This window comes from Venturia canescens, chromosome 4 (assembly GCF_019457755.1).
Source record: "Venturia canescens isolate UGA chromosome 4, ASM1945775v1, whole genome shotgun sequence".
In the NCBI taxonomy this organism is placed as follows: Eukaryota; Metazoa; Arthropoda; class Insecta; order Hymenoptera; family Ichneumonidae; genus Venturia; species Venturia canescens.
In genome coordinates this window covers 11164748-11178766 of record NC_057424.1, presented here as the reverse complement: position 1 = coordinate 11178766, position 14019 = coordinate 11164748, and the positions used below count along the sequence as shown (strand labels likewise).

Below are 14019 nucleotides of genomic sequence, written 5' to 3'. Positions count from 1 at the left end.
CAACAGTGAAAACAACGCTAGACGAGAGACTTTTGTGTGTACGTTGTGCATATGCATACGAGAGACGTTCCCAGCTAATCCTGATTCTAATGACAGAACGTTGAGAAGCCCCACGCTTACGGCAGGCCGCGTGTAGCAACCGTAGGCGGCACCGGCACTTTCTTCAGGGCTGTTAAAATATCTTCTACCGAAAAAGGGCAAACGTTCGTTTCATACATAACGTTGATGTCACGTTGGATGCTTTGTGCGAAAAATAAAAATCATCCCTGATCGATCGATTGCGAGCGTGAAAAAGATGCACTTCGTCGTTGATCGCCGTTGGATGATTCGAGAAATCTCATAGTTAAATATACACGCAGGTCCACTTAGAATCGGCATTCCGTGTACAAAAATCGCTGACCCTGCGATCAGTCGATACTGTGAAGGTCGAAATAAAGTACCGACGTTCTTACTTCATTAGAATCTACTTGCGAAGTGGAAGCAACGATGACTTTAAACAAGTTTTTCTCTCGCGATTTTCACGATTTTCACGAGATAAGAGCGAAGAGCTCCGAAAACATGGTCTTGTCTCCTTGCTCAGTTCTTTTCTCGTCGTCTTTTTTTGGTCCATCGAATTTCGTCGAATTATGAAGTCTGAATTGAGAAGTCTGAGAATCCACTGAACGCAAATTGGCTTCAGTTCGATAAAATTTATTCCTACTTTTTCATACACAATAGAGAAATGTCAAAATTTGAGGATTTTGGAAAGTCTTTTTTTCCGTATAAAAAATCGTTTTATTTGAATTTTTTAACTTTCGAGCTTCGTACGTTTTTCGGTGTTTACTGAAGTTGGATTGTCCAGAAAAGGGGGAAGAAACACTACCAAACAATGTTCTCAGGTCGCTTTGAAACTAATATTTAAACTAAGAATATATATTTTTGAAAAAAAATATAATGTTACTTAAAAATGAAATAAAATGTGAACTTTAGCGCATAAAAGAACGTTGATCGAGTGATGGGGCCTCAAAGGCAGCGGGGTCGGCACTGGACGTAAGCTCCTGGCTCGGGGGTGCATGCCCTGTGGATGAGAGTAACTCGAACAGTAGACCATCGCCCTGAGAGACAGTCGTGGGTGTCGGTGTGGCGTTCTGAATCCGCGGAAGGTTGAATCTTGAAGGGAAGGAAAAAAAATCGCGCCAATTAATAAGTAAAATTGATTCGCGGTGAGAAGCAGAGTTAGGGAGTAAGAAAGCCGTTAGCACCAGTGGGTAAAGCAAGATATCGAAATTTCCTCAATCCCGAGAGTTTTCGCGTTGCGGTAATCGTATTGATCTCTGGCGACAGCGTCGCGCAAAACTCCGGACGACGCGCGCGCGTCTCGGCTCCTTTTTCGCCGCTCAGCGCTGGAACCTGGCACTGCTCAAGGAATTTAAATGTGCAGCACGAGAGGTGAGATATATCTGAATACCGCGTTGCCGGAAAACAATATTTAGAAATAGAACGAATATGGAGCGATCGGAGCTCTGAAGCGGGCCATAAAATCGCTTTTTATTATTCCCCCAATTTTCAATCGGAAGTCGAATTTTCGAATGGGGGAAAAACCGTGTTGAGTGAAGGATCGAACAGGTCCAGAGACACGGACGAGTTTTTAGTTTAATTATCCATAACCAGCAACATTGGCAGAGGTAATGCTGTGTAATGACGTAATGAGTGCATTATAAATTATCTTTGGGATCGACCCTATTTCAAGCGAGAGTAAGAGAAAGCTGAAGGGGTGGGAGAAGGGTGGACAAAGAATGATGAGGAAGACACACACACGCGCACGTGTCGGGGCTGTTCATTTTGTGTGTGTGTGTTTGTGTGTGTGTGTGTGTGTGTACGTGCGTGTATGTTCGTCCCCGTAGATCTGTGTGTGCACGAAGGATCCTGAAATAACGAGGGATAGTGTGGGCCTTCTCGCTGCACCAAATACATACTCTATTCCTAGTTGCAACTCCGGAAACACACAGTAAGTCGGTCACGACTGCGCCTCCAACGTTATTATTTCGTCTTGGTGGTTGTAACTATTAAGATAAAACGACGATTGTAGGTTTTAGCTAATTAATGTGTCGCACGCGTGTGCGTTCGTATATTGTGCGAGAGCCTAAGCGAGTGAGTCCTGCTGCGATATCGAGCTCTGCTTCGATCATCTTCTTCTCTCTCGAAACAATTGCTAAGTCGATTCACTGCTGCATCTGCACTATCGATTTTTGCGCTCTTTTACTGCACTACTATAACATTCATTGATAAGTCCTTTTAGTATCACTATGTATTTGTACATCGCATGCAAGTTTATCATCGAATAGCTGCGGGGCATTCCATCCCAAATGAACCAGCGTTGTTGCGAGTCTCACCATTTTTGCTTTTCTACATCCGCTGGCCTTGGTTTTTTCATTGAATTAGTTGTAAAAATCGATTGTAGGGAAAGGGGTGTATTGATATTCGGATCGAAAAATATTTGTGATTTTAGCGAAATAAAAAAAGAGTCTAAAAACGCTTGAGCTGACAGAAAAAATGACAATTTCAAAGTACGACTAAACACTCACGGTTACACACGTAATCAGCTTTTCCATACTTTTCATGAAAGTTGGCATCGAAATGAAAGATATTGAGATTTCCCCACTCGTCGATGTCTTAATCACTGAAACAAAAATTATCAGCTTTTAAGGAAAATCATGGGTTACTTGTGAGTCAAAAAGCAAGTGAACTTTTTGCTCTTTTGATATGATCGAAGAAACGATTTAAATTCATTCTTGCAATCATTCAAATTATGTGTGCAACTTATTCGTCGAGATTGATACATTTTTAATATAATCGTAGCAGTTAAAATACTTTCGTAGTCAAATCGTTAAGCAAAATGTGACAACAGTTATTTTCTATTAATATGCGTATGCTATGTCTATATTTTAAACCAGCTGGTCCAGGGTGTTGTCAAACCTTTCACCGTTTGTCATTGTTACTCGTTAACCTCAATAAGTGTTTTTGTTTTTTCATTCCCGAGTGATTTTCACCGGTAACAAGGCTTTCTCAAGACATTATTGATCTCTAAAAACATTCTATTTTCCTATTCTTGTTTTTGGCTCTTCAAAGTTGAGAGGATCCTATTTCATTAAATTAAAATCGTCGCACAGGAAGTGTGCCTGCGTACAAGGCTTCAAAAAATGTGACATTCGTTAATTGTTTTCTCGAAAACTAGAGCGTAGATCTTATAATAATTGGAATTTCCGATTTCCATTAGATTTGCGCGATCTTCCTTGAACATTATCAAAATTTGAGAAATTTATCAACTCTCAAAAAAATCAACGAAAAATTCCAAACAAATCACTGTACGATTTCATTTGTACACGCGTAGCAAACAGTACGTATTTAAATAATTGTGCCTCCCAGTATGTACTTATAAATGATAAGCACAGGCTTGAAATTTTGACAATACAGCTTACTATCTCTCTGACTGTTTGCAGGTGTACTTCCACGAGATAGAGGAAGTTAACATCCGCGATCGATTTCAGTAAGACCTACTCATTAGCCTAGAAACTATTAATCTTTAATCTAGAGCCACTAAGATTTTCATTGTAGTAATTGTAGTGAGCAAATATCTATTGAATAGCGCTTTGGTGAAGATTGATTGGTTGATAACTTTTTTTTTGGCTTTTTTCTCACCTTTCATTCAAGCTTTCTACAATATAGAAGGGTGTTTTTGGAAAATTGATGATACCGTGAGATTAAATCCCTCGGTCGAAGGACACGTTATTAAACTCGGATAGAGTAATTATCTCATTTGCCAATTAAAAGCGATCACTAATTATCGCTTCAACTATCACGTGCGCGCGGATAAGTCCACGGACAGTTTCGGGACGATTAATTTTCCTCGGATCCCCCGCGACGCAGTTTTCAAACTCGTTACTTCTCTGTCATCGGACCAGCAAACGAGACACCTTTTGTAATCCCAATCGCTTTTTTCCTTAAACTGTCGGCACAGACATTGTGATGAATGTTGAATGCTCGGGTCTGTTCCTTATTCTTTTTGCCGCAGTCTGTTTTTGCTCCATTTAAGCTTACGCCACTGCCGTTTAATTAAAGAACGCTGGGGGTTGTTTTGACTGATCGTTCCCGTCAAAATAACTTTGCCAAAGATTTTTCTTCGTTTTGAAAACGAGACAAATCGTCTTCGACTGTCCTCATGAACGTGCCCACTCTTGAAACGCTCGATGGTCAATTCGAAAATTGCCATGCCAAGTTTTGGTTGCGCCCATAATTATTATCGATCGTTACGCTTTCCATTGGCAAAAATCGAGGTGCCACCTTCGAACAATTTCTAAGTGGAACCATTCACGTGATTACAACACACAGGGCAAGAAACTGGACTCGCAACATTTATGTTTCTGTGAAAACTCGACTGCGCCAGTTACGACTAAATCATTAAGCTGATAAAAGTTTGAACTAAACTCTTTTCAGCTCAGACCTCGTCTCACTAGAGAAAATTAGTATTCCCGATAGCTTTTCGACTCGCGGTAGTGGATAAAGAACCACAAAATAAATTCGGAAACCAACGTCATCGAAATAACGATCATAAATTTTTCAAAAATTTGAAATCCCAATCGATTACTGTGAGAAACGTGAAAAAGTGGTTCTTCAGAATTTCTCACAAAATCCTGGAAAATATATATCCGGCTGAACAAATAAATTTTCTCAATTCAAGTACATCCGTCGACGGAGAATCATCAACCAATTTGCATCATTGTAGATTTCGAGAAATTTCTACTGACGTTATTGTTACCGTTATCATTGGATATAAATTTCCCATCACTCGATTAAGGAGGAACATCAGCTTGAGAAAAGTGACGATAGCTTAATGAAACTTTTAGAATACATTTTTGGATATATTTTCTATAGCCTCTCTAATTTTTAATCCATTTCATTCAGCCATTTTTTAGTAAATCATTTCTAAACTTCGAATATTTAACACCTACGCATAGGAAATAACTCCACAGATCCCAACTTTTCGTACTCAAAAACAAATAAAAAATGGTGATAGTTTAGAAAAAAAATACTATTCCACAGTTTGAACTCCAAAGAACAAGTGTGCAAAATTTGAGGTCGTTTAATTCTGCCATTTTTTTTATATATCACATAAATTCCACCCGACAATTACGTACTTTTGGGGGTTAATCCCGAATAAATAAAGCAAACGGACTTTACGTAACCTAGATAATTTATATAAAAACAATGAAATTCGTATTTACATAACCTCACTTCACGTGAAGCTGATGTTCCTCCTTAAATTTTCATGTTTATCAGGTAATTGCAGAAGCCTTGTAACAGGATTTTCGGATAAAAACGCTGCGTCGTTCTTGAAATTTCGTGAAATTCTCAGAGTTAGGGCAGTTAGCAGTAAATTTTACGGTTTTTTTCTAGTGTCGGCTCGATCGTTTGTTCCCTTTGGAAAATCCGATCGCAATAGCTCCTCAACGAGTTCAGGTGGAGTGTGAGCGTTGCGGATATAGAAATTCATTGAGTACACGTTGGCGTAACGAATGAAAATCCGCGTTGTGCAGTGGCCGTTGTTGATGATTCACGTATATTGTAATCTGTAACGATGGATAGAGTGAGTCTGCAACCTGCTGTGTGTCGAGCTCGAATCTCTCATCATCTGCTGCTCCCTTTTTCTCTCTCTCTTTCTCTCTTGACTCGGACCATCTCGGTCTCGTTCGTTGACGATTTGCTACAACTGCATCCGCCAACTTCGACTCTACGACCCGTTAACTCTGTCACTCGTTCTCTCAGTCACAGAGCCACGAGCTATCGGGAATGGAACCCCCGAAGAATTCTCTCGAGAATTTTATGACCGAGTGATCGCGCGGTATCCCGCGTTACTTTTCGTCTCTTTCAAAGGAATTAAAAATCTTCGCGGCATAGAAAAAAGTCGCGCTTTCGTCGCAATCATTCTGTGAACACAAAGTTTATTCGTTTTTCTGCATCACAGGAAATGGGGCCTGCGGAGGCGTATCGTTACCTCATCGAGGAGATATCAGGTAAGATCTCGATGGAAGATTCGTAGATCTGGATCGATTCACTTGCTTGTTTCAATCGATGCTGAAAAACTTTCAAGAATGTTTTTTTCTTCTGGTGTATTAATTCAAATCTCGTTCGCTATGTTCAACGGAATAATCGGCTTTTTGAACGAATTTCCTTTTAACGTATTGAAAATACGTTTGTGAGCTTGATTTAAAAATAAAATGCTTGAAGCAACGCAACTATGAAATGATCTATGAAATTCTAATAAAAATTGAGGAAACCAGGATGAAAGTAGGATAATCGAATTCGGTCACTATGAAAAGTAAAAAAACACAGATTCTTGCAAGATGTAAAATGATTTGGAATTTTGTACGAACCCGCATACCGCAAGGAGGAATGTAAAAATAGTAATTCTGTATAAATTAAATCGTAACAGATCCAAGGGTGGCTGATTGGCCTTTGATGTCTAGTCCATTTCCGGTTGCAACGATACTCGTCTCCTATCTTTTCTTCATTCTTTACCTCGGCCCTAAGTACATGGAAAAACGTCAGCCGTATTCTCTCCACAATGTCATGATATTCTACAACGTTTTCGTAGCTCTTGCGAGTGCTGCGGTTTTTTATGGAGTAAGATAAACGGACAAAAATATGAGGCTGCAATTGGGTTTCGGTTCGTGTTAATTAATAGAATATTTCATCAAATTTCAGCTCCTAACGTCCGGCTTTACAACGAACCTATCGTGGGGATGTGAACCCCCCGATTACTCACTAAATTCCGAGTCCATGAGCGTAAGTTTGTTTCAACATATTTTGCAGCGGAAGAACATTTTCTCCAGCCCCATACAAAAACGGATATTCCAATATCTTGACGTCGATTTTTTTCACTTCGTCGGTGTCAGATCACCGATAAGAAGAGACTTAAGTGAAATCAGTACGAGCAAATGATTTGTAATTACCTCGAAACGTTCCTGCGTGCCAAGATTATTAGCTCTCGTAAAATAGCGAAAATGTTTAATCAAAATTCGCCACTACTAAAAAAGGCCCAAGAAAATCTTGTCCTGGTGCATGGTAAAATTCGGGGGCTGCTCAGGTCAAATTTTACCTTGAAAACTGAGTCATTATTTTCTTAAATTTTTTGACAGCCACGAAATAATTGTCACGTGCTAAAGTCTCACTTGCTTCATGATATTTTGAAAATGATCGTCGCAGTATTTAGTGACTCCACTTCAATTAATTCCACAATAAAGATGTCTTTCGTCAATGAGAATTTCGTGTGTTATTCATTCTCACCAGCGATTTTAATGGGCATCCTAAAAGTATTTGCCTCTCCCATAGCGTGTTTGAGGAGTTTTAAAAAACAATTGTTTTTTAATTAAGGAGCTAATTAATTGACATGACAATTTAGATGGCGAGATGGGTATGGTGGCTGCTGTTATTGAAGATGTGCGAGCTTGGCGATACTGTTATATTCATACTTCGCAAGAAATACAAACAGTCATCTTTTCTGCACATTTATCATCACGTGACAACCGTTAGCCTTGCCTGGATCGCCTGCAAATATGCGCCAGGTAATGTTCGCGCAATTCGCAGACTTTTTTGCTTTGATTTTGAATCCTTCGGCACAATGCCGTTGCTAATGTATTGATGTTAATATTTCAGGTGGCATGTGGACGTTCATCATGATGCCCAATTGCATCGTTCATGTGATCATGTATACTTATTATTTATTAGCTTGCCTAGGGCCGAATATGCAAAAGAGAATTTGGCGATGGAAACCGTATTTAACGATGCTTCAATTGGTACGCATAGGAACTTTCTAATGAACTAAATTAATGAGGAATTCAAATAACTTCAATTTATTTCGATGTTATTTGAACAAACATTTTTCCCAAATCTATTCAGTTAAAACTCTCAATTTATTTACGAAATATAACGAAGTCAACGAGTAGCCGAGTCACGATGACCCGTTACGTCCTAGTTTGAGCACAAAAATTCTGTTGCAGATTCAATTCGTCGTGATGGTTTTGCACACAGCTCAAGCACTGATGCCTTCGTGCGAGCCAAGTCGCAAGCCTCTGGCCTACATTTACATGTTTCACGTAATCGTGATATTCTACATGTTTTGGGACTATTACAAAAAATCATACACCACCAAAAAGCAACAGTGAAAACCAGTGATGGCCTCAACTTCAGCCTCGTTTTGTACTTTTTATTCATCGCTAAAGTCACCGCTGCAACGAATACAGCAGACTGATCGATAACATTTGTAGTTGGAACGATTAACCTACGTTTTTGTGCGTTACTTCCGTTCTTTTATCTTCCGAATATAGAAATTTGCGGTGCGCGACCGTTTATTATAACTTTAAAGTAAAATTCTTCCTCGTGTCGTTATTTTACAATTGTTACTCAACGTTTATTTCTAATTGAAAATATTAAATTTGTCGTTTTTGTTAAGTTTGTATTGTATTATTTCGTCACGAAGCTCGTTTCTCGTTTTACAATGTGACTTATTCGTTTTTCGATATAATCATCAAGATTTTTTGTACTTATTTATTTTGAATTTCATTGCTACATCAGCATTAGTAGATCATGCTTAATAATAAAATCATTTGTCGCTCCGCACATCCGGAAAAAAGACTTAATTGGGTAGAATTAAAATGATATGGAAGTAATATTTTAACAGTTATTGTCAAATAAACTTCGTTGGATTATCGATCATTTTTATTTTCTCGTCTCCAAACTTATTTTTATTTGACGAAGAAAAATATTACATTGATCTGTTCATAGGCCTTTCGTGCCTGGGAAGAAAAATTGAAAATTTCGTTAAATCGACTGCCTGTCCAGTTGAGAAAAACCAAATATACATAAGAGATTTTTAATACGTCGAAAAAAAAGAAATATTTTGTTATTTGTATCGAAAATGAATCGAGATTTAATTCGACAATCAGATATTGTTTGATCATCCCGGTGATGAGTACTATAAACGATTATGCGAGTTCACGATCCTCTTTTATTCTACTTCCATACGCGACTGTCCACATATCGTTGGGTTAAAACCAACATTTCGTATCAGAAAATCCAGTAAATATATTTAAGAATGTTAGGCCTTAAATATAAATACAGAAAACTATGGGAATAAATATTCATTCTCAAGGTCGACCGGAAATACACGTTGATTCATTATTTTAAGGTAGTTGTCTCGCTGCAGTCTTGTTACGAAGTCCACTTTTCAGTCGATGTACGAAACAGCTTCGATAATTTGTGAAATATCCTAATAAAGTTAGACGTTACATCTTATGAATTATTTATGCAAAACCTTATAAAGGGATGAAGAAAGTGCTGATTAAAAGGTTCAGAGTTCCCGAATCAACATATAAATTCCAATATTCCCGATTACTCGGTGATTTTTCATTGCTGTCTTCAAACTCGGATGAGTGAAATTCTGATTTTATTTCGTCAACTTTGCGTCGTTATTATATTACATTTGATGATTGTCTAGGGAAAAAAAATCTCGTTGCCGGACCTCTAGAACTTGCATTTCTAACAAGAAACTAAAGAGACAGTGCGAAGAGTTGATCATAATGAATTCAGATACGAACCGAGAATTTTTCCTCAATTTCTCAAGTAATCGCATAGCAACGACCCCTGAACATGGAACGACTTCGAAGGAAAACATCGCATCGGCGAGACAACTATCTCGAGGCAAAATATGAATATTTTATTCTGACAAAATGGGTCTGCAGATACTTCAATAAATTGAAAAAACAATCGTCGACGATTGAGAGGTTACGAAATAAAAACTATTTGATTTTCTTTCATTCGGCACTGAATCGAGGCTATTCGTTTTAACGTTAATACGATAAGACCCTCGAGCCAGGTCCTAAGCCCTCCGATAACGAACGAATGAGAAGAGGTTGAGAGGAAGCTACTCTGCCTTTTCAACTTGAGCCAGCATTCGCCTGTCTCTGATACCAAGCACTTTGCAAACTTTTGTGTGTCAACGATAATTCGTTTTTCCCCAGCTCGTGGCTTTTTTATTTTCAAGTATAGACAAAAAGCATAAACGAACACTCTTTTAAGGTACAACTGCCAGGCTGTTTTTTTATTTTGTCGATTCATATGGAATATCTGTATGTCAATGACCATTTTCGTACAGCGGGGGCGGCTTCTCTGCTATACCGTTAATACCGAAATCATGTGAAGTACAGAAAATTATAAAAATTAATTTCTCACATTGATGTCGATAAATATATGACTGTTATGAAAATTAGGATTGGTGTTATCAGAAAAATGAGCGTTTTCGTAATAATGACAGCAAGAGAGAACTGCGAGACCTAATTATCGTTATTCTGCAACGACCTCAACCGACCTCAACGTTTGTCACTTGGAAAATTGATATTGTTACAACGAGATAAATGTAATTTAAAACTGAGAGGGAGAGAGAATTATTAATAGTCCGTCTTATTAGGGAAGTCTTTGGAGTTATTTGGGGAGTTACATTTTATCGCTACGTGCAAATTATACATACAAAAATCACGAATTATTAACGGTCCAGTAGAAACAATTTTCATACTGAAAAAGATTTTGAGTTTTCTTTCTCCAAACCTCGTTTTCCAGTGATTGGATTCTCCTCGATGTCACCGTTTTTATTCTAACGTTTTGACCTAATATTACTTTCCACTTCGTTTCATTAGTTCGACTATGGATATTAAGCAAAATTTCGAGACCGTTAACAATCTTTTAGCTTGCAATGCAATCCTTCAATACAGCTTTCTGTTATTTTCCATTATTTGTCGGTGAAGCAGCTCGAGATAGGTCACACGACAAACTGAACATTTGATGCACCTTTGACATGTCAATTTTCGCGGTGAAAGATATTTTTTTATTCTTCTCGTATCCAGGATTAACCTAAAGCGTATGGAATTTGAATCCATAGTTTTGAAGAATACTTGAAAAATATTTGGAATACGAGAAAAGAATGGAATGCGTCAATGTGTGACGTTCGAAAAATTTCAAATGGCGATTAAATGCATTCGAATTTACAAAAGATCGCGTTCTTTTAAAATCCGAATGCTGATTTCGTATGCGACGTTACGTTCGAAAGTTTAAACCCATTTTTGAATGTGAGCAACCACCGGTATTGTCATCGTCATTAGTGACAGCTGTAAATTTAAGGAAACGGGTTAAATTTTTTCACTCGTAAATGCAATACCTCGAAACTACGTTCATCAACTTCGTATGTCTTTTTTTTATTGTCACCGCTTCAGCTTGAGACCGAAATTCTCATCAGAAAAAAATTATTCCCTAAGAGAATTGGCTGAAATGTAATGAAAATAATAAATACGTAATAATGTTAATTAAAGTGCAATGTGTAATTATTATAATGGATCACGTGACGACAGAAGGAAGCCAAAAATATATTTCGCAAATTCAGAGAAAATGACAGGATTATTCATCGAATTTTACGTGACACGAATTTTACTTGTTTTTTTAGAATTTGCGATTCAGTGGTGCAGATTTAAATTCAGAGATGTGGGAGTTTTCGTTCTACATATCACAGGTTGCCGCTGACAGGATAAGACGATGAGGCAAGCAGTGTGAATTTTGTAGCTCAGGCGTGTTTCACCTTGCCTACTGTCAGCTCGAAAGAACGTCGGTAAAACTTCATATCGGTGTACGGTAAAGTAGCTCATGAACAGCGCAATTTTAATACTTTTCTCTTACTTTCACTCTCCCGAACAGTACCATCGAAGATCAATAATATACCGAAAGGTTGGAAAAGCGAAATGTTGACTCAAAAAAAAACGATTGGTCATGAAATTTGAAATGAGCAATTTTCGAACTTTTGTATTTGCATACAGAATCCAATTGCCTCGATCTATCACTTTTTTGTCTATTTTTGAAAACGTTCGCATAGTAGGTTTGAATGGATCGTTGTTTCCATCAGTAGTAGTCGGTCCTTTCGATTGGAAGAAATTGAAATCACGAGAATTGCCTCCGTCATCGGGTGGCAATATTACATTACGGTGTGTTCTGTACAGCTGTTGCAATGATCTGGAGCACGACGAATTCTCTGCTGGATTCAAACGATTCTTCTACGTTAAGCCCTTACACACGTCCAGAATTTTCAAAAAATCGATTTTTTTTTTACGGATTATTATTCTCGATAGTTTTAGGCGTATTTCTGTTCAAGTCTGTAAAAATTCCCTACAGATCGAAAGTTACTGTAGAAAACGTGACTGCCCAACGAGAGAACCTGATGCGCACTCGAAATGCGTTTTTCTCAAAATAACTTTTTCTGGCACGGTCTGCATGACAACTCATACAGTTTTTTTTTCATATTTTTTGACGCTTTTTTTTTAAATATTCGAAATTGTTTTCTGTGTAGTCTGTTGAGTCGGATTTTTGATATTGTCATTAAAAAATTTGATAAACATAATTAAAGTGTGACATTTATGACACAAAATGCACACTTTTTTTTAAACTGCCGTAAATTGCAAAATTTTTCGAACTCCAAAAATCCGGCTCGACGGACTATAACTACAACTTTATTTTACAAGAATTTTTTTACAGTTTCCAGATCTATAAACATTTCAAGAAGAAATGATGCAGACCATGGAGCAACGTGATTTTTTATGTTGTAATATTAAAAAAAAAAAAAAAAAAAAATGAAATAAATTTTTTTACAAAGTTTAAATACTAATAAACAATGTGTAAACATTATTTTTATTATTTTCTATTGCTATCTCTTCTAAAAACAGTTTTTCTTTTAGCGCGTTTTAGGCACTGCTGGACGTATGTAAGGAGTTAAGTTTGTGAATCGATTACTTAACGTCCACCTTCAATTTTCGAAGTTGAAATTTTTCGACACGGTTCGACCGATTACAAAACGGTGCGTCAGCGGACGCAAGACGTTAGCTACGATTCGCTGACGGAGCTTTTTCGTAATTGGTTGAACCGTGTTGGAAAATTTTACTTTCGAACCAGCTGAGCCATACCCTAAATTCGTATGTACAGAAGTAGACAAACGTTTGACAATATTTACGTCTTCGATATGCCCACGAAGATAAAATAATTATTAAGGCTCTTATCTATGGATCGGAATCTCAATATAATTTGCCAATATAATCTACCAAATTTTATTTATATCCGAAAAGTAAATTTCCATAATCCAGCAAAACTATTTATGGATACAAAAAAATAGGAAGCGGTACAGCATTTTCTTATACGCGGAGACGCGGTAGGAGCTCAACGCCAAGAATTTAAGCTAGCGCAAGCCCTCTGTCGCATTCTTGCGTACGTTAACGTGCAATTTCCATATACGTCTGAATAGCATTCTCAATAATTTCCCAAAATCAATTCGTACACGAATCGTCGTTTCTTTGTTAAGAAATTTCAGTGTCCGTCAATCAAAAAACTTTCAATTCTTCTATATCTTGATTTCGAACGTTCAAATGAAGTTTTTAGTGTGCTTTTGTTGCTTCGAATCTCGGCAGGGACTCGTGACTACGTTTATAAATGCTAATTCGCTTTTGACTCTTATACCAAAACCACCGCGTTTCCAAGTGTTTTCGAAAATCGGATTTTTCCTGATCCAATAAATTCTTCTGACGCCTCGACCTTTAAAACTTTCATGCGTAGACTTTTACTGTCTGTTATAGCGAAAGCGCGGAAGCGATAAACACGAGGGAAGATCAGTTCCACACAATGAGAACGGCAACCGCGTTTGCAGCGCGGTAGTACGGTCAGCCCTGTCGAATTAGCATAGCGGATTAATGTATCCGTGGCTTTAAGTCGACACGCATGGACCTACGCCGATAAGACTTTATTAACGTGCTTGTGGGTGTTATTTATCCTCCCTCTTACTCAATTTCACATCTCGTGTTTCATAATACCGAAGGAAAATTTAGCTCGCTAGTAGTAAAGCCTGCGTACGCTCGGACATTCCGGTGTTGAGCTGCCGCCGCACGACATCTCCATCGTATG

General features: G+C 37.9%; 1 protein-coding gene across 2 annotated transcripts; it reads left to right on the top strand.

The window, feature by feature from the left end:
• Positions 1-1075: 1075 nt before the first annotated feature.
• LOC122409175 (elongation of very long chain fatty acids protein 1-like) lies at positions 1076-11395 on the top strand. Of its 2 annotated transcripts, none has more exons than XM_043416512.1 (7): positions 1076-1428; positions 6002-6050; positions 6470-6660; positions 6742-6822; positions 7439-7601; positions 7693-7832; positions 8037-11395. In XM_043416512.1, the coding sequence occupies exons 2-7, from the start codon at positions 6005-6007 to the stop codon at positions 8199-8201; spliced, it is 786 nt and encodes a 261-aa protein (XP_043272447.1). In that variant the 5' UTR covers positions 1076-1428; positions 6002-6004; the 3' UTR covers positions 8202-11395. The 2 variants fall into 2 exon arrangements, with proteins under 2 accessions (XP_043272447.1, XP_043272448.1); XM_043416513.1 differs by lacking the exon at positions 1076-1428 and adding an exon at positions 1968-1987.
• Positions 11396-14019: the final 2624 nt, after the last annotated feature.